Consider the following 19,545-nt stretch of genomic DNA (forward strand, 5'->3'; position numbering starts at 1 on the left):
TTACAGAATCACATTATTGATAATTTTGGTTATGATCTTGGTGATTTTTTCTTTTGTCAATATCAGGGAATATAGATGTAGTACTTGAAAAAATTACAGACCAACTGGATTCGATTCCAAATTCGGCTTGGTTCGACTTGTTTGAGTTTAATGAGTCTTGTCGTGCCGAGCCGAGCGGCCGAGCCTAAGCTTTAAAAAAGAAAAATACTGACGAACTAAATTCGGCTCGATTTGATTCGTCTAAGTTTAACAAACCCTGACGAGCAGAGCCCGAGCTTTGGAATTATTTTACAAGCCGAACTTGAGCTCACTTGTCTTGACTCGAATCGAGCCCGAGCCAATCTTGAGCCTGACCTGTACTTAAACGAGCTAATTTCGAATCTAATAGGGTTCGGCTCATTTACACCCCTATCTGATAGTGACCGATACCATCTAAGTAGCTCGGTATTGACCTGTATTCGCCAGCACTGGCCGATAAAGATTGATATTTGAGCTGCAATAAAATTAGAAGTGTAGGGTACTAGATTTGATCAATACTGGCACGATATGAGATTCAAAACCTTGCTCCAAATCGGAACAATCAGAAACTTTACCATAGAGCAAGGGTATAATGGTCATTCCACACCCATTCTTCAAATCTTTGGGTTTAGTGACTTGTAAAATTTACACGCACATTTTGATGTAAAACAACAGCAATTCCTCAATTTATCCAAAACCCAAAATCTGTTTCCCTCAATCCGAAGACACCAATCCCCCCCTATCTAATCCTCACAATCAGTCAAAGGTTAAACGAACCTAACCCTCGCCGTCCTCGACTCTCGCCGGAGATATATTAATCTCAATTAGATTCTCTTCTTCAAACTGAACCCCTCCACTTCTTCCCTTCTCATCAAATGCAATCTCGATCAAGTCTTCTCCCTTCTCTTCTTCATCCCACATAAAGCACGTGCTCTCCTGTGAATCCCACCCCCCGATCCCGGCAAAGTCTCCGCCGTCCGACGAGCCATCGGAGTCCGACTCCGGGTAGTAAAGCGACAAGGACGGGTACCTCTGTATCGATGAAACAGGGGCGGCCTCTGTTTTCTCGTTCCGGACGTCGTCAATTCCCTCGTCTCCTTCGCCTTCGTACCCTTCGTGTATCACCTCCAGTGGGGCGCTCACGTCCCACTCGACGAACGATTCGCCGTAAAAATCGCTCGGGTCCGAACTCGAACCCATTTCAGTTTCCGCGACGTTAGTATTCCTAACATCCGCGCAAGCTGGCCCAGACTCCTGATTTTTCAACCGAATAGTATTTGTAATAGCACTATTTTCAGAAAATGAAAATTCTGCTATTTTATTACAAGCAGCAGAATTTTCGTTTTCCGAGGGTATACTCGAGCCGATTGCGGACTCATGACGATCTTCGGTGGAATTGAATTCCTTTTGGATTGCTCCTAATCTTAGAAGGGTGAGAAGTAGAATGGCAGTGGAGATAAGAACTGGGGAGAAAAGAATTTTGAGGAAAAGTGAAGGGAGATAGATTATGACTAGAGTGTAGAAAGTGATAAGGGTTGAGAAGAGAGGGTCTTTGGAGAGAGAGGAAAGTGTTTCCTCGAGGGAATTGAATTCCCGTGGCTTCTTTTCCATGAGGAAGGATTGGAGTGCATGAAATAGATTGGACTCGGTTGGGTGGAATAAACAGTGGTGAAATGGGTATGAGATGAGTGCAAATATATGGAGAGAGAGAGAGAGAGAGAGAGAGAGGGCAATGGGTCGTGGGTTGTAGTCTTTTTTGGAACCTTTTGTCGACTGCGTTAGAGCAAGGCATGGGGTGGCGGTCGGGCAATTATTTTAGGCGTTACCCGCTAGCAGAAATTTAAATTTGTGACTACTCCAACAGAGCCTACCTAGGGAGAAATTTTTGGTTGCAAATACCACGTGATATTCTTTTTTTGGGTCAAGCGGAAAATAATACCACGTGATATTTAATGTGCACATTTGGGTGGTGCAACAATGCATCCGATTGTCCGGATTAAAAGGTACCGAACGGATTTAAAAAAAAAAGAAAAAGAAAAAGAAAAGAAAAAGTGTGTGTAAATACGGACCGTCAGTTGTATTTTTGGACGGTCCAGATATGTGCGTCGGGTACCACGTCAGTCGTACCCTATTTGCACCCAAGAATTTCTTCTACCTAGGACCACATAATTTGTTTGGTTGTATGTTTAGATCAATTCACTCGTATCTCAACTAATTATGGAAATCAATACTATCGTTCACTAGCACGGACACTTAAACGCAGGGCAAAGTCTCTCGTACGAACTAACTCATACGAGTTGGTGCACCTGTGAAGTTTAGCGCAAACCTGGAATTTTAAGAGGGAGTGAGTTTCTAATTAAGTCTCGGACATTGAGCGCCATTACAAACGTCGTCATCAACCTAGCTAATATGCATAAATTCAGTTTATAAACAGTGATCAACAAGAAAACTTGATCCTTTATGCATTAAGCATATATAAACATGTACTGATGTTAGTTAGCTAGTTAATCAGTTAGTTAAGGCCTCCTAATCAGGTAAACCATCCTTCTTAGTTTATACAGTAGTATAATTAAAGTAAGCTATCTTTGCAACGTGACCTGTCTGAAGATAGTATGGAGTGTGGACTACCGGTGGTATAGCTTAATTACTGGAACAACCACCATATATGGATTTTAATTGATGCAGAAATCAAGGATTGAGCTTAATTTTATATATCAATAGATCAAGCCAAGCTAATTTATCGTGCTCATTATGGAAAAATGAAATTTTAAATTCATGATATAGTATTTTTTTTTTTTTCAAAACTAACTCTTTTGGGACCCGCACGAGTCATTTGCTAGCGAGTGTTAGCGGGGAATTAGTGAGTTAGTCCACAGAGGATTTTAGATGCTATCCGTAGTCCTAAACTCCAAATGCACACGGCAAAGCTCGAGCGCTGGCCTCCCACATAGAGAGGATCAGGTGATGCCAACTTAGCTAGAGCTCATTAGCCCGCGCAGACTGTGCGCAGTTGACCTTATAAATACACATATCTGTCCTTATGCATATATGGAGGGGTGGCTAGCTCTCTCTCTCCTCATCTACAATGGAATGGTGGAACTGTGGGTCTACCACAGAGTCCTATCTTTTACTTCCAAGAAAAAAATAATGCAGAAAAGGAACGGATTGAATGATCAATTTGGAATGGATCTAGTCCTAAATGAAGCAGTTGACTTCAACCACACACTGGCTTCCATTATATATATGCGACCTTTTACATGCGTATGGGTTAAAGCAGAATTAATGCTTCAGAGAAACTCCCGAAGAGTTAGTTGGGCAAGTAGAATACTATTCAGCGGTCCCGGACTATTACGTGGCAATGCCTACGCGGCGTGCTATTTTCAATCATTTATGTAACGACAACTTACGCGATAATGATAATTATTATTCACTTTTATTACGTGGTTGAGAAATTGCGTAGTTATAATACTTTGGGAGCGCCCATTAATTGGCCGGCCGGGTAAAGACATGACTTTTGTCAAAAACCATTCTCTTTTGTTTAACTTGTTTATTAATTACTACCCCATACGATGGATTTAAGTGTCCTTACGCACTACGTGGATTGTAATTACGCAATCATTGGCTTTTACTTTCACACAATACGTCGGCTGTGGGAATTGGTGGCATGGATCCAAATTACATAGATCCACCACCCTCTAGATATTTTTTTTAATTATATTTTATGTAAGAAGTCTTAATCCTCAAGCTTTTTTTTCCAAGAAAAAGAGGTCCAAAAAAACCGTCTAAAACCAAATTTAATAGGCCAACTGAAATATTAAGAAAAATCAAGCTTCACACTGTGTTTTATACAAACTGTGTGGGGAAAGATGAAGGGAAAAAAACCTAAAAGAAAACATAAAAAAAGTCTTCTAAAAGTTGGGAAGGACATTGCTAGAGTTTGATGTCAATTCTATCATCGATTGATGCTTTTAATGACATAAAAGAGTGACAATTCAAAATACCTCAGTTTAGTAGATAGATTAGATTATAATTATTCTTTGTTCATATTGTACGTGCATATTACAAACATTATTCACCGTAGTTTTTAGTATGTTATTTTTACTTTTTTCTAAAGTCGATAAATATGCATATTGTGGTCCATCGTTTTTTTTAGTACAATGTTCGCCACCACCAAGGTTACGTAAAATCCTGACTCTATCCTTGATTAGAGGACGAACTCCACGTCGACATTCTAACTTCGTACGCCAAAATCACTATCACTGTATAACTACTACTCTTATTCTCCACAGTATTGCACGGATATTTTTGGGTGTGCTGCGATATGTACAATTTGAATGAGAGAGTACATTTTATGGGTACTTAGAATTGTTATTGTTCCAACATGGGTGCTCTCCACATATTTCCATTCTCCTCAATCAACTTGATGAAACCAATGAAGATGTCAATCATGCAATTTTTGAATGACGCACATCATATTTTTCATGTGCTTGGGGTCTCTATTGATTACCGTTGTTCAAAAAAATAAAGAGTCTCTGTTGATTCGGCACGTAGTACTCAAGTTCCAAATACGTGAAAGGATTTTGTAGGTCTCACAGTATGATGCACCGATATTTAAGATTCATATAAATCATTCTCGCATTGATTCAATTACCCGCAGGCTTGCAGCATGCAGTTATTTGGAGAGAATGGAGTATGTGTTATTATGTTCCCTTCTAGACATGGGTTTCGTAGTATACGCTAATAAACGAGCTACATGGTATACTGCGTAGATTCTATCGACTTCTGGACATGGGTTCGTAGTGCGCTAATAAACTAGTTACATGGTATAATGCGTAGATTTTACCGAAATCTTAGCCTTGCTAGCTATTTGGATTGTTCAATTTGTAGAGTTGTTGAATATATACTGCATTACTGCTAAAATCTAGTTAATCAAACATGGATAACCACGTGATCAAAATAAATATTCTTGCAGTTTTTTTTTTATATTATAACTAACCATTAATTATTTTTGGATAATATATAGTAACTGTTATCGGATAAAGGAGGTAATGATATCCAATTAATTTAATTTCTTTACTAGATGATCTTCTTAGTTTACTCTAAAACTTGAGCTGTTCAAATCACTATAATAAATCTCCAGAGAACCTATCGACGATCGAGGCACACTACGAGAAGCCCTACCCATAGCTGACTTTGGGCTAAAGCTTGTTAACCCATTATTTTAGGCCACAAAATTTTGTCTAATGTAGGGGCCCAATTTTATAGGCATATATATATGCGGGGCCTACAAAAAATTAAGCTAACCTACCTAAAAATTTTAGGGGCCCAATTTAAGGTAAGGCCCGGGTGAAAATATTTAAACTTGAAGATTTTCAAAAAGGTTTCTACTTTCTAGTACTAAAAAAGCCCATTAATTGATGTGCTCGATTGCCTAAAGGCAAAGGATAGTTGTCTTTCGAATGCATGGATTGTGTACAAAATATTACTGGAGTATTAACTATTTCAGTGACAGTTGTCTCAAGGAAAGAAGCTTTTCAAAGTAAAATTCGAATATATATATATATATATATATATATATATATATATATATATATATATATATATATATATATATATATATATATATATATATATCTTTGGTCAATGAGAGTAAATATTGAATGAATTGGCGATTGTCTATTAAAAAGGCTATGATTGAGAAACTTAATTATGCAAGTTTAATTAGTAATTCATAATTAAAAATGCGAGAGAAGTAATGCTTAAATCATAGTTTTGAGAAAATGTAATGGTTATTGATGTCTAGTATTTATCCTCTCAAATTTTATTTTTTTTTGCGGCGAAAAAAGGTTTTAGTAATCTTCGAAAAGAACTACAAAGATTAAACGGATCATAATTAGCACACCAACTAAATGTTAGAACTTTGGTTCACAAATATCATTTTATAACAAGAATCATTGGACTACATGATCGCAAAGACACAAATAAGAAAAACATGAGAGTACGAAAATAGTGAAAGTAGGAAAGATGTTGCCTGTGAGATTGAGAGTCGTGTAGTCACTGTCTTAAGGCTAATATTCCTCCCCTCGTGAAGGTTCCACCGGAGTGTACTAGCCCCAAGATTAAACCCAAGCGCTCACAAGCATTCCTCATCCGATGTTCACGACCACCGAGAGGTTTGAACGAGTCACGAACCGAGTTGCCCAATCAACATAGAAAATATAGAAAATAGAATGTGAACTTTCACACAAACATATTTGTATCTCTCTTTTTGTACATCTCTAAGAACATGAGTTTTTGTCTTTTCTATTTTTTTCTCTTAATTCCCTTATATGAGATACACATATATATAGGAGTAATAACCATTAATATAGAGATAATGATTGAGCATAAATACTCTTTATTTTGTAATCGATATTTCAATACTACATTAATATTGTAACGGTAAAACACTAAAGGTGAGGAGTTAATACTAATATTTATTTTATTAAAAATATTCCAACACTAAAGCCACCCGAGAACCAAACTCAAAGAAAGGCAAGAAGCCAATCGATTAACCACCAAAAAGAAAGAAACCGCACACCCTAAGCAACCAACAACCTACAACGAAAACAACCCAACGCCAACAAAAACATCCCGAACGGGCATCACCAAAACTAGCCAAACCCCAGATTTAAAATTATCCTTCCTCGTTATCCTTTCAAATGTTAGTATGATTTGAGGGCTAGATTAGAGAAGTTCGCTTCAGGCCCCACAAATTAATCTCAGAACCGGTCCCTACGCTAGCCTTCTCAATCGCCAAATAATGAGGAAGAAAAGGCATTTGGGCTACTTGTTTGGAAGAGAAAGCAAGCAATGCTTTTACAGATGGAATGAGTGGTGGCTTCTCTTTGTGGCAGACAAGAGAATCTCAGACGTGCAATTCGGTAGTGTAAACCAAAGTTGAAGGTGGGGGCCTGAAAGTACACAGGTCCATGTGAATGTGATACTTAGACAAAAGATTTGAGGAATAGGAGGGTCAAGAGAAGAGCAACAGATCAGTTGTGACCAAGAGATTCAACCTTTAAGAAAGAGATTTTCACACATGGTTTGGGGCCCTTATTATATAAGCAAAAGCTTAGGCCTGCACTTATTTTATGTTCAGCACTGCCATGACCTCAAATGGTATGTGGATATGAAGAATTTAAGAGAGGTACTATAAGGTAAACATTCATTCCAAAAAAGTTTGGGAAGAAACCGATTCGGGTAATTCAAATGTGCGCCACAGCATTTGGAAGGTAGATGCCTCGATCAATTGCGTGGGAGCTCAGAAGACAGTAGTGGTGGATATAGAAATTATATACTAGTAATATTCGAAGATGATTCTAGTATGTCTGCGAAATCATAAACATGAAAGTCCCTCAGAAGTTAAAAGTTCCTTTTGAAAATCTTGACATTTCTCAAGTAATTTTCAAGATGACAGTATAATAGTTTGTAAGCATTCACGCCTCAGACTTGTAGAAACTCACATCTCCCAGATCAGAATCCTAAATTCATTGTTGGCAAAAGGAATGATAGAGCCAAGTTGTGGGTATGGTACGGAGGAATAGAGAGACGAAAAGGAGAAAAGGTGTCAATAGGCTCTAGCCAAGTTGACACTTTCGAAGCTCTTCCAGCAAGGAGGTTTAGGGTCCGAACCTCGCCAAGTGTGAGGTGGTGTTCCTCAAGTCAGGGAGAAAGGGATGATATATGGTACAATCAATGGAGGAGGGAACTGAGTATAGTTAGTGATTTTCTGGGGTGGATTATTCCCCCACAATGTGGTGGTTTATACGTCACATCCCCTATCGCCTTCCCTTTTAGACACAGGCTGGTGTAAATCCTCCAGACTTGTGACCAAAAAAACAAAAAAAAAAAATGAAGGAAAAATGAAAAACAGAGTGGGAGATATGAGGTGGGTAGGGCAGGGTCGGGAAAAGGGATCAGCAAAAGGAAGGCTAGAAAGGCATTGAAGCTTCCTTCTTGAACTTTATTTCTGTTGGCCTAACACTGCCAATTTGCATCCTTTCATCCATTCAAATCCTCTTTAAGGTATTTTTAGTAGCTACCGAGGCATTGTGATTCCAATCAAATTATGAAGGAAGTATGTATAAAACGGTTATAATAAGAACTCCTTGAAAATGGGAGAAACTTTCGGAATTGGTAGAAGAGACCGAACAACTGTCACAAGAAACAGGAGAAAAGCTCAGTATCGTCAGTGAAAATTCAAACAAACGCTGCGAAAATAAGAGGAACGCCCATAGTCATTTTATGACTAAGTTGATACTCCATGAATCCATGGTGTTGCTCAAAGTTGGTTAGTTAAAATGTACGGACAACATTTTTTGCTATAGAATGCTAAGCATCTCAAGCCCAAAAATAAGTGGACAATACCACACTTTTAGGTGTAATTATTCAATGCCCGTGGAGCACCATGTGGTACTTTACCATGCTTCCCACTATGTGCAAAATAACATATCTCCTGGGGTCCACGCTTTGTAACCATTTCTTGGAATAGAACTTTGTCAAACAAGGAATAGTATTAGACTTGCATGGGGTGCATGTTGCGCATTTTCAATATCAATATCAACATCTTTCATTTGTTTTCCAGTTTTCATTATCTGGAGTTTCGTGAAAATACATACCCCTATACCAATCGACCATTGTCCTCGTAATGCAGCTAAATGATAATATGCCCACATCAACCATTCGCCCTCTGGTTCAATCAAATGGAAAATGAATCACAACCCCTCATAAGATTGAAGTGGAACACACTGAATTAGCCACATATTCACAGAATATGAATCATTTTTGTGATCATTGACAACGCTAGCTCAAAGGGTTGCCATGCTTTCCAGTTTCCAGTCATATGACTCTACCAGTCTATCTACCAAATTAGTCGACAGTACCTTTTTTTTCAGTTAGTTTTTTACCAATCTATTATGATCTTTCAGTTAGTTTTTTACCAATCTATTATGATCATATATAGTTCTATCCGTCAACTCCTGCGATACTTATAGCTTTCTCCTTTTCCCTATGCATAAATGTGAACTTTGATGCTTCAATTATCCGGCGTCTGGGCAGTCAGTTGTACCCAGGACGAGGTAGGGCATATCCATGGGGCTGCTGCATAACATAAGGAAGATTTGCATATGGAGGCCTTGGAACTGGAGTTCCATAAGGTGAACCTGAAAATTTATACATCCGACATCAAATTATAAGTGTGCCAGAAATAGCAGAATAATGTACTTAGATATAACAAAAAGGATAAGAAGCACCGTAAAGCGTACACCTGACCTCATACCACAGTTCCTGATAAATTTTGTGTGTGTTCAAAGAAAAGGTTCAAGGAGCCATTCTTCTGGCATTTTAACGCTACTTTGCTCCATAAGATTAAAAAAATTAAGGACTTCTACAACTAAACTTGATCCAGTTGGTTTAAGTAATAACGATGGCAACGACATCCTTAGGTGCACCAATGAGTAAGACAGCTCCCCCATTTCCAATATCAAACTAGAAGTCTCAATCAAGGAACCCAACTATTTGAACTTCTATAAAATCACAAGCATCCTACATAAAATTCATTGAAGTTTAAACAGAACCCAACTATTTGAACTTCTATAAAATCACAAACTTTTTTAATTCACCATCTGAAGCTTTACGTCAACCACTTTAAAAATTTTTGCTATTTGTGACTTCCATAATATATAGTAGTTCTTTTCTCTATAACACAGTTCTGAAAAGACATGGACACTGTTTTTGAGGATCAAATACGTTAATGACAGCAAGTATAGCTAAAAAAGGGTGCACCTATACTCGTATAATAGCGAACAGTTTAACAATTGGTACTAATATACTAAACTATATACCATTATCAATAATTTAACCAAAACCCAGCAACAGTTGGTCAAAGTTTGCTAGAGACGAATTGTTAATGCCCAAAGACGAGAATATTGAATTTTACACCACAACGTCTTTGATTACACCTCCTATTGAAGCTCTAAATTTTCCAATGACCTAAATCCAAAATTGGTTGCCGCAGCAAAAACTTATACAACGCCAGAGTAAAAAAAAAACTATAAAGAAAAGGTGCCATGGATAAGTAAAAATACCTACCGTATGCTGGGGAAGGACTGGGCACGAATGTTGATTGTGAAGCTTGCAGATTACCTTGGGAAATGCCCAGCCCTGGGAAGCCAGTATGTTCACCATATGTGCTGAACAAAGGCCTTGGATAGGGTTCAACCATGCCACTCTGGTAAGGGCTAGTTCCACCACCAGGAATCAAATTCCTTCTTTCAATATTTGGATGGTGGTAGGGTCCACCCACACCATAAGTCTGGTAAGGGTCAGTACCAAGCCCAGGATTCGCTACTCTGCTTTCATACCCGTCGCAACTCTGATAAGGAGCATTCAGCACAGGAGGAGTTTGATAGCCTTGATTAACAAGAGGTGTAGAATCCATTACTCTGGAAAGCCCACTACGATGATATGCAGAATTCACCTGATGCATACCAACTACTTAGAACTGAACATTCCCTCAATAACATTGGCATTCATGCCGACTAAAGGAAAACATGAAGGAGATGAGAGAAAATGACTTGGTATATGTGAAATGGTTATAACTAATTTAAAAATAAAAATAAAAATCACCTAAGTTGTTCAATCAAGGAAGTTCAAGTAAAAGCCTTACAAGATCTCAACTACCAAAGCACACAAGAAGTTAACAAAACCGATCTTAAACCACTGACCCAATTACAAGTCCACAAATCTATGAAATGAACGATTTTCACTTACTTGATTGTCATAATTCAGTTGAGGTTGAGTTGAATATGAACTTTGCTGATATCCGCTGCTAACAGGACCACAAGGGGAATACCCTACGGAATATATCCACAGCATAAATTAGCTGATTCCAATTCAAATTGACGGAAAGCAGATTTCAAATCAAATTACACTCGCAAAAGTGCTTGCCGAGACTAAAATACCTGGATAAGTTCCAGGATTTTGCATTGCAGAGCTGTTATGGGACTGAACAGAACTTTCCCGAGAATAAGGTGAAACACTCTTTGCACCAGATGCTAGGGCACGCTTCATCTCGTCCAAACATTTCTGTGTCTCTCCTCTGTTCAGTTCCGTAAAGATAACCTAAAACATCATACAAATACAATCATTAGCCCCATTTTCAACACTAATAGAAAAACAAGGATTCTAGTCTTGGAAATTACCTGATCAAAAAACTCATCTGCGCGAGGCATGTCCTTGCTTGTAGGCAAAACATAATTAGCTGCCAGAGAATTTTTAAATAAGAAATCCACAAACTATTCTTTTGACGGAACAAGATTGAATAGGAGAGAGACAAAACTAATGTTCACGCATTAGCAGTATACCTAACATTTCATTCACAGCCTCTGCCGGAACCTCTTTCCCCATTTCTTTGAATCTTTTAACAGCACGAGCCTTGAGCTCTTCTGGTTCCGGGAAAACCACAACAGCAATCTGATTTGGATGCATATTACCATAGAGACCAAAATAGGTAATAAAAAAAAGGCTGTAGAGAGACATTATGGACATACTGAGGGGTCGTTCCACTTTTAGAAAAAGTGACTTTTTTTTGTCCAAAAAGAAGGCTGATTCCAGATTTGGTCGTTTTGGTCGAAGGCTGGTTCCATATATTCACAAAAATATATGTTCAAGTTTTTTAAAAAATGTTCAGCCAAAACGACGTGGTTTTGGTCGAAGGTCTCCATAATCCCCGAGTGAAATGACAATACTGTCCTTGCCCCATTTTTCTCTCCTACGGCTTCAGTGTAGGGCCACAATAGAAGCAAATCAGCCGCTACTGCGGCCCTCCCTCATCTCCTTTCCAGAAGTCCCCGTCCCCCTCGCCGCCTTCTCTCTCCCCCTCTCCAGAAGTCGGAACGGGCCGTCAATCGTAGCAGCCGCTACTGTAGCTCACTGGTCCTGCCGTACGACTGTATCACTCGTTCCCAGGGAGTTCCCTTCTCTCTCTTCCCCCTTGACAGATTGTGGACACAATTTTTTGAGACCGTATGTTTCTTACGAGCTTCGGTCGAACCTGAAGAAGATTGGAGAGAGAGAGAGAGAGAGAGAGAGAGAGAAGAGCGAGGGCGTCTGCTCTGTGCGTCAACGAAGAGGGAAAGAAGAGGGAGGGCTTTTGGGGAAGAAGAGGGAGGGAGGGCGTGCGACTGCTCTCTCTGTGTCAACGAAGAGGGAAAGAAGAGGGAGGGCTTCTGGGGAATTTAATTGGTAGAAGGGGCAATATGGTCATTACAATAATAATCATTTTAAAAAAGAACAACTGTTTAGGGGAAAGTGGAACGGAGCTTCGGTTTTGGTACTGTTCATTACGCGAAAAGGTGCTTTGGCAAACAGAAGCAAAACTGGAACACCTCCTGAGTGACATTATGAAGCTACCTTTTGGTAGTCTGCAAAAGGCTTCAGTTTACGTTTCCGAGCACTCTTGTACACATTTGTTTGATCAAGAATGTAATTGCAAGGAGTCTTAGCAGCCCTGGACAGTAGGGTATTAAATATCCCAGTCGCACGATCCATCAGTAGATCAAATCTTTCACCATAATTATTCTTGCGCAGCAGTCCAGGCACCTATAAGGAGGGAAGACTTATGTGAAGGAAAAAACGAAGAAGATAATTGGTTGTGATCCCATTTTCGGGCAGAAAAAAATAATCTACCAAAATAAGAGAAAAGAACTGAAACCTTCATTTGGTCCAGAGCTAGGTTTGTCCCAAGCAAAACATATCGCTTTTCAGGGTGCTCCTTCACCCATTTCTCTGCCCACGTAGACTTGCCAGAAGCAGGTAAACCCACCATCATCATCACTTCACAATCCCTTGGGTTTTGGAAAATGGGCCCCATAATCCCATTTCCATCCTCGAGAGCAGAAGCCCAAGGTTTGTAGCCTTCCTCAGGAACAAGTCCATCATCAAGACTGAACTGCGCCACTACCACTACATTTTTCAACAATACATGCGGAAAAAGTGCTGATTCCCACTGTAGCTCTCTAATTGGAGAATCCACTATTCCTAGACCATTTGATCCCGCATTGAAATACCTTGCAGTACCCAACCATTTCCTGTTCTTAGAGAAACCTATGAAAGGCGATGGCTTGTTTTCCAAATTAACAGCGCAAACAATTGTATCACCAACCCCAAATTTTTCACCATAATTTGAGAACTTCCCTGCATTAGAAAATTTTCCGGTGCCACCAAACCCAAAGCTGTTCTCAGTCTCCCCAAGGTTTCCAACCTTATCATCTCCTCTAGAGATTCCTAGGCGGCACACATGCTGCTGATCAAGGGATGTGTCTACCATATCAACTGGCTGAGTTGAGATGATTTTGAAACCGAAACAATACTTGCCCCCAGTAATCCCCACATTGGCACGAGCACCAGTCCAACAATAAGCGAATCCTTGCTCATGAAGTCCAGAACCTTCCAGGCCAGAGGCCTCAATATTAAAATCTGGCAAAATGATGATAAACTAAATCAGAATCACAAGTAAACAGGAGGAACAATTTCAAAGCAAGGGTAGTACAAGAAGCTATATTTTGCCCATTTTCCATGTAAAACTGAAAAACAGATGAGATTTTAAGGGTTATGGATTTATAGAGGATGCACAAACAAATATATCAACGTGCAGATCACATTGACATCAACATGCTTGCTCAGAATATTGATGCAGCTGGTAAATCCTAATGGGAACTTAAGTTCTCAAAAGATAGTGGAGAAAGTCACCAGTGCAATAGAGTAACCCAGATTCAGCATTACAGGCCAAAAAGGAATTGCTGGAACATTCAAATAACCGGTGAGGAGACTAGAGTGGGCATGGAATATAGTCCACTTTAGAGATAGAGAAAGCCAGTGCACAATTATGCAAATCACAACAATAGGCATTTTCTGCAGCATGCGAAGTCATCCAAGAGGATGATCATTTTCTTCCCATTAGAATTCAGTTTGAGGCCTACATCATGACCCCTTTCTATATTATGGAACCAACGTTGAGAGGATATGTGAGAAACATTTGGAGTTTCCGCATGTTAAGTAGTCTTAGACCATAGGAACACTAATACGTTGCATACAAGTCACAAGCAATGATAACTAAACTCGGTTAGATTGTGTAATTCTTCTACAGCCAAAAACAAACACTTTCACAAACAACTCACATTCATATTCACAATGGTGACCCACACACACTACACCTCCGGGAGCAATCCTAGAACCACAAACACATACACAAACACACTCACATGTTGTGTGAGGCCCACGCACTGGAGGTATCAGTCATTCTAGAACCACAAACCCATACACAAATGCTTGCACAAATACACATGCGTGTGGCCCACACACACAACCTCCATTCTGTGTGAAACCCACAAATAAATGTGGGTGTGTGTAAAGAGTTTGCGTGTGTGTTTGTGGTTATAGAATTTTCCTTAATCGTATGATTCCTCACTGGTATACAATCACATCAACGTGTATGTGCATACGGCGATCAGGCTATAGTCCAAGTGTGTAAGGGGCCCATGGCGGGCACAGCCACAAGGCCCTAACTAAATTGTCCAAAGTGACGCTGGTACCCTAGTAACATACCATCAAGTTATGGTAGCATCCCATATAATTACAATAAATTTTACGTATGTGGACGTCAATTTATAAAAATTTGAATATTATTTGAAAAATTGAAAATGGGGACATACGGAATTTATAAAAGCATTGAATACCTAAATCGCAGTCGGCAGGGTTGAGCACCACACGAGGGTGGGATTTCGGTTGCGCGGAAGACTCCGCGGTGTCGGATACGTTCTTCGCCTTCTTCGTTTCGGGCTCGACTGAGTCATTTACCGGTGGTTCGCGTTTCGTCGACGCCATTGATCTCTGTTTGTGTTTGTGTGTGTGTGTGAGAGAGAGAGAGAGAGAGAGAGAGACAGCATTGGTGCGAGGATTGGGATATATATATATATATATATATATATATATATATATAGAAGAAGCAGGAGATTAGCAGAACCGACTTAGGCCATCCACAGTGGCATAATCAAAAATGGATAATCAAAAGTTGACACATCAGCTTTTGATTATCCATTTAAGAGGTTGCTAAGCTTAACAATGTTGAGGTCCACAATGGTCACTTCTAGCTAGTCCATATCTAAAATAAGGGATACACTACAATTACACTCTCTCTCCCTTTGTGTTTTCCACCATTGATCACTTTCCTCCATTACACTTGTTTTTTGGCAAAAATATATCGATTTTCTCCTTTAATTTTGGGAAAAAAATTGGTGACTTTTTTCCCTAATATTATGAATTTGGAAAAAAAATCATGTACTAAAAAAAAAAAAAACAGATGTGTTCTTGAATTTGTAAAAAAATATAAGGTTCTTTATGTACTCAATCACAGGGAGAGGAACGAAAAAAGAATAAAAATAAAAACGAAAAAAAAGTGAAATACCTTAATGCAGCGACAAATGTTTTCCACCATTGATCACTTCCCTCCATTACGGTTTTTTTTTTGGTAAAAATATATCGATTTTTCTCTCTTAATTTTGGAGAAAAAATTGGTGACTTCCTTCCCTCATATTATGAATTTGGAAAAAAAAATCATGTACTCAAAAAAAAAAAACAAAACAAATGTGTTATTGAATTTGTAAAAAAATGCAAGGTTCTTCATGTACTCAACCACAAGGAGAGGAACGAAAAAGAATAAAATAAAAACGTAAAAAAAAGTGAAATACCTTAATTCGGTGCAATGAGTTGAATTGTAAATGATTGAAAGATATGAGCTTCACTTTTGGAGGGAAAGAAAAAGAAAGAGTTTGTGGCTGAAGAAAATGAGATATAGAGCAGGCGAAGAAAATAAGAAGAAAATACCATTTGAAACACGTGTGTATATAAATTTTAGAACCTGTTAACTTATGTAGTGTGAGATCCACAAATTTTGATTATTGAAAAAGGTTGCTAGTTTTGGTTATCCAAAGCTCAAAATTTGATTATTTCTAAGAATGTTGTTAAGTTTGATTATACCATTGTGAGCCATCTTTTACCTCAATATTGTTAACTTTAAAAATGATTTGCTTTTGATTATGCCACTGTGGATGGCCTTAGGCCCTGTTGCAGAACACCTTTTTAAAAAATAAATACTTATTTTACATTTTCAAACTTAAAAATAATGTAAATGAAAAATAATTTTTCAAATTTTTTTGCACCGTATTAAAGATCTCAATGAGATCTACCAAACAAGATCCATAGTGATAAAAAAATTATTTGCGTAAGCACATAATTTTTAAGCTTGAAATTGTCTTCTTAAAAAATAAGTACTTATTTATCGTTCCGGAACGAGAACTTAATTGCGCGCGTATTTCGAGATCTAGCCACTTAAGTTTACTAGTTTTGCATTTCTACCCATGACGTGATCTGACCCAAGCATTCAGATGTTTGGTTGTTAGTTTTAAATATATATTTTTATATAAAAATTCTTTGTAAATTTGTGTATTTTTTCATCTTTAGTTAATTTTTTCAATAATTTAACAAACAAATTTATTTTTTGAAAAAAATTACTCTATATACATCCAAAAATTAAAATTTAAATAGAAATTTTGATAAAAAAATCACTAAAAATGAAAAAACATAAATAACGAAACAGTCACAAATTGTAGATGTCAGTGAGTTTTGATGATTATTTTTATTCTAGTCTTATTTAGTTTGTTGATGTTAGTGAGTTTTGATGATTTTAATATAAGGGTTTGTGGCCAAGACAAGTGTTGATATTCCTCTACACGGCACTGTTTTGGTTCATTAAGAGCATCTCCAACAATGTAGTCATAATTCTAGCCATTTACCATAGGATTTCTCTCTTGGTTCGCCACAAAACATGTTCACCACCCAACAACCTCAATAAAAACCTCAACAAAGTAAAAAAACAAAATTCAGATGGGCGCGTGACAAACACGCACGAGAGTAGATCTCACTCTCTCACGCGCAACCTTTAATCCGTGCATGAGAGCAAAGTTATTAATACTATTGCGTACCGGCCCGAACGTACCGGATTATCAAGAAAACGATACTCTGACCCCCTAATTCGATTCCGCCCCTAATACCGATCCTTACCGGACCTTACTGGCCATCTCAAACAATACCGGCCGAGGTACCGATAAATTCGTCTGAGATATAAAAACATTTTTTTTTTCCTTTTTTCTGGTGGGGTTGATTCACACGTTTAACCCAAAAAAAAAACAACATGAATTTTAGCAAAACGTGGGCTTAACCATAGTACATGCGCAAGGCTCAAATTCTGGATTTGCACTCCCCCTGCACAAGAATAACCCGTGACGCGTACCCAGTTAACTGGTTTCCGAATCAGTTTTTTCAAATTGCCTTCGGCCAAGAAGCCCATTTTCCCGAGAGCGCGAGACCTCTTCTTGGGTCCTCATTCACAAGCCTACTAGTGTGCAAAGTTATTTAAGATGGAAAAAAGTTTAATAACTAGGCAATGTAGGATAAGAGGCAAACACATAGGTATTTTATGATGAATTGCATGGTATGGGGGATTTTTTTTGAATTATAATTAATATAATTATTATATATATTGTAGTTGCGGTAAATTCGAAACGGTACCCGGTATTTGACCGGTACCGGTACGCACCGTACCAGTGGGAAAATCGGTACCCTGGCCAGTACGGTATTCAGAACATTATGTGAGAGCTCCGGTGACCTCAGTTGCCGACGGGATTGGTGGCGTTGGAATCATCTCGACGATATCTACAATCCTCTGGGCTCAAAATGATTTTAGGATTAAGTCTCTGTTGAAGTCACTGTCACCGGATCTGGCCATAGCCGACAACAGCGACGACCAAAACGACAATCATATCCGAGAGAGAGAGAGAGAGAGAGAGAGAGAGGAGGGCGACTGTGAGATGAGGGATTTTACCTTCGCCGGAGCAAGCAAATCTGACTTGTCGGAGGCCGTCGCTGATCTGTTTTCAGGGAGAGGTGCTGAAGCAAGCCTTCCGTACTCGCTGGGCTGGGCGAGGTGGTTGAGCGAGGGGCTCAACTAATGAGACCCAGCCAAGGTTGCTCGGAACGGGAAAATGGAGGTTTTCTGATGCAGGAAAGCGTGTCGAAATAGAAAAATGCGCAACAAGGACAATCATGAATAAGTTTGAACTAGAGATACTCTCTCTACAAACAAACGATTTTGAGAAACTTCTCAAATTTTCATTAATAATTCATAAAACAACTCCTTAACCCTAAGGCTTACAACTTTATTTATACTAATAGAATTTCTAAACCTAGATTTCTTAAAATCTAAAATGGAAAATAAACATAAGAAAATAAAATCAATCCTAATTTTCCTTCACCAAGAAACCTATTCAAAATAGGAATACTAGATCAAATCAAACTAGAAAAACTGAATACTTATAAATTATCTTGATTAAAATAAAACATTCCTACTAAAACGCTAAACTCAAAATAATAAATTAAGATTCCTATATTTTTAGAATAATCAAAATATCCGCCTGCATCATTTTCTCGCCAGTTAGACTTCGCTAGAGCTCTAAGCGAGCCTCCTGAAGATGCTCTAATAACGTACTTCATTTTTCTTCTCTCTTTTGTCTCTGTTTGGACTTGGTACCCATCGGAGGAAAAGAGCATTATAAAGCTCCCTTAGAATATAGCACGCACACCCATACCAATTACGAAAAGAGAGAAACTTATTCACAGAGGAGCCGTACGTGAATAAGTTGTTTACCCTCACCAGGACATCTAAAGTTGAACACGGATGGCTGCTTCTATGAGTCCACCAATACGGCTGGCTTTGGAGGAGTGATCAGAGATAACTCGGGGAACTGGATCCTAGGTTATTATGGCAAAGCAACCTGCACCAGCAGCTTGGAAGTAGAGATATGGGCTATTTACAGAGGTCTCACGATCATTTTGGAAAGGGCATGTCAAATGTTACCATAGAGTCTGATTCGAGCGTGGCAGTTGGTTTTTACAATGAAGGACCACCTGTTGATCACCCTCACCGTCACGTAGTTGAAGAAGCTCGAAGAATTGCTGCTCGGACAAATTCATCGGTCGTCCACATCTATCGTCAAGCCAACCAAACTGCCGATTGCCTGGCCAGACTTGGATCGCAGCAGAATCAAAATTTAGTAGTCTCTAACTCCATTCCTTTTGCAGCTAGGGAATTCGCCTTGGCCGATGCTATGGGTGTTGGCCATCTTAGGATCTAGTCTACGACTCTCGTAGTCTTTTTGAACCTTTATGAATGCCGGTTATCTGGCTTGTAGACTTTGATCGTCTAAGTTAATGTATGATTTTCCGCTTGACCAATAAAAAAAAGAATAAGTTGTTTACAGGAAACGCGTAATCTCACTCATCCGTTTCGGCGACAATGGTTGAGATATGTTTTTTAATTTTTGGCCGGTAATAAATATCTCTTACCATTAATAGTTTGTCTTTAATCTGAAT

General features: G+C 38.7%; 1 protein-coding gene and 1 long non-coding RNA gene across 4 annotated transcripts; one reads left to right on the top strand and one right to left on the bottom strand.

The window, feature by feature from the left end:
* Positions 1 to 8,842: 8,842 nt before the first annotated feature.
* Positions 8,843 to 9,082, top strand: LOC131311787 (uncharacterized). The gene is made up of 2 exons (XR_009195591.1): positions 8,843 to 8,953; positions 8,988 to 9,082. It is a non-coding gene; the product is annotated as an uncharacterized LOC131311787 (long non-coding RNA).
* LOC131311765 (uncharacterized) lies at positions 8,982 to 15,017 on the bottom strand. Of its 3 annotated transcripts, none has more exons than XM_058339345.1 (9): positions 14,796 to 15,017; positions 12,773 to 13,536; positions 12,472 to 12,660; positions 11,424 to 11,532; positions 11,262 to 11,320; positions 11,022 to 11,181; positions 10,831 to 10,913; positions 10,150 to 10,537; positions 8,982 to 9,221 (listed from the first exon to the last, which is right to left on the bottom strand). In XM_058339345.1, exons 1-9 carry the CDS (start codon positions 14,941 to 14,943, stop codon positions 9,118 to 9,120), a joined length of 2,004 nt encoding a protein of 667 aa, XP_058195328.1. In that variant the 5' UTR covers positions 14,944 to 15,017; the 3' UTR covers positions 8,982 to 9,117. The 3 variants fall into 3 exon arrangements, with proteins under 3 accessions (XP_058195328.1, XP_058195321.1, XP_058195332.1); XM_058339338.1 differs by having other exon boundaries at positions 10,146 to 10,537; XM_058339349.1 differs by having other exon boundaries at positions 10,204 to 10,537; positions 14,796 to 14,993.
* Between the last annotated feature and the right edge of the window lie 4,528 nt (positions 15,018 to 19,545).

The sequence above is a fragment of the Rhododendron vialii genome, chromosome 2a (assembly GCF_030253575.1).
Source record: "Rhododendron vialii isolate Sample 1 chromosome 2a, ASM3025357v1".
In the NCBI taxonomy this organism is placed as follows: Eukaryota; Viridiplantae; Streptophyta; class Magnoliopsida; order Ericales; family Ericaceae; genus Rhododendron; species Rhododendron vialii.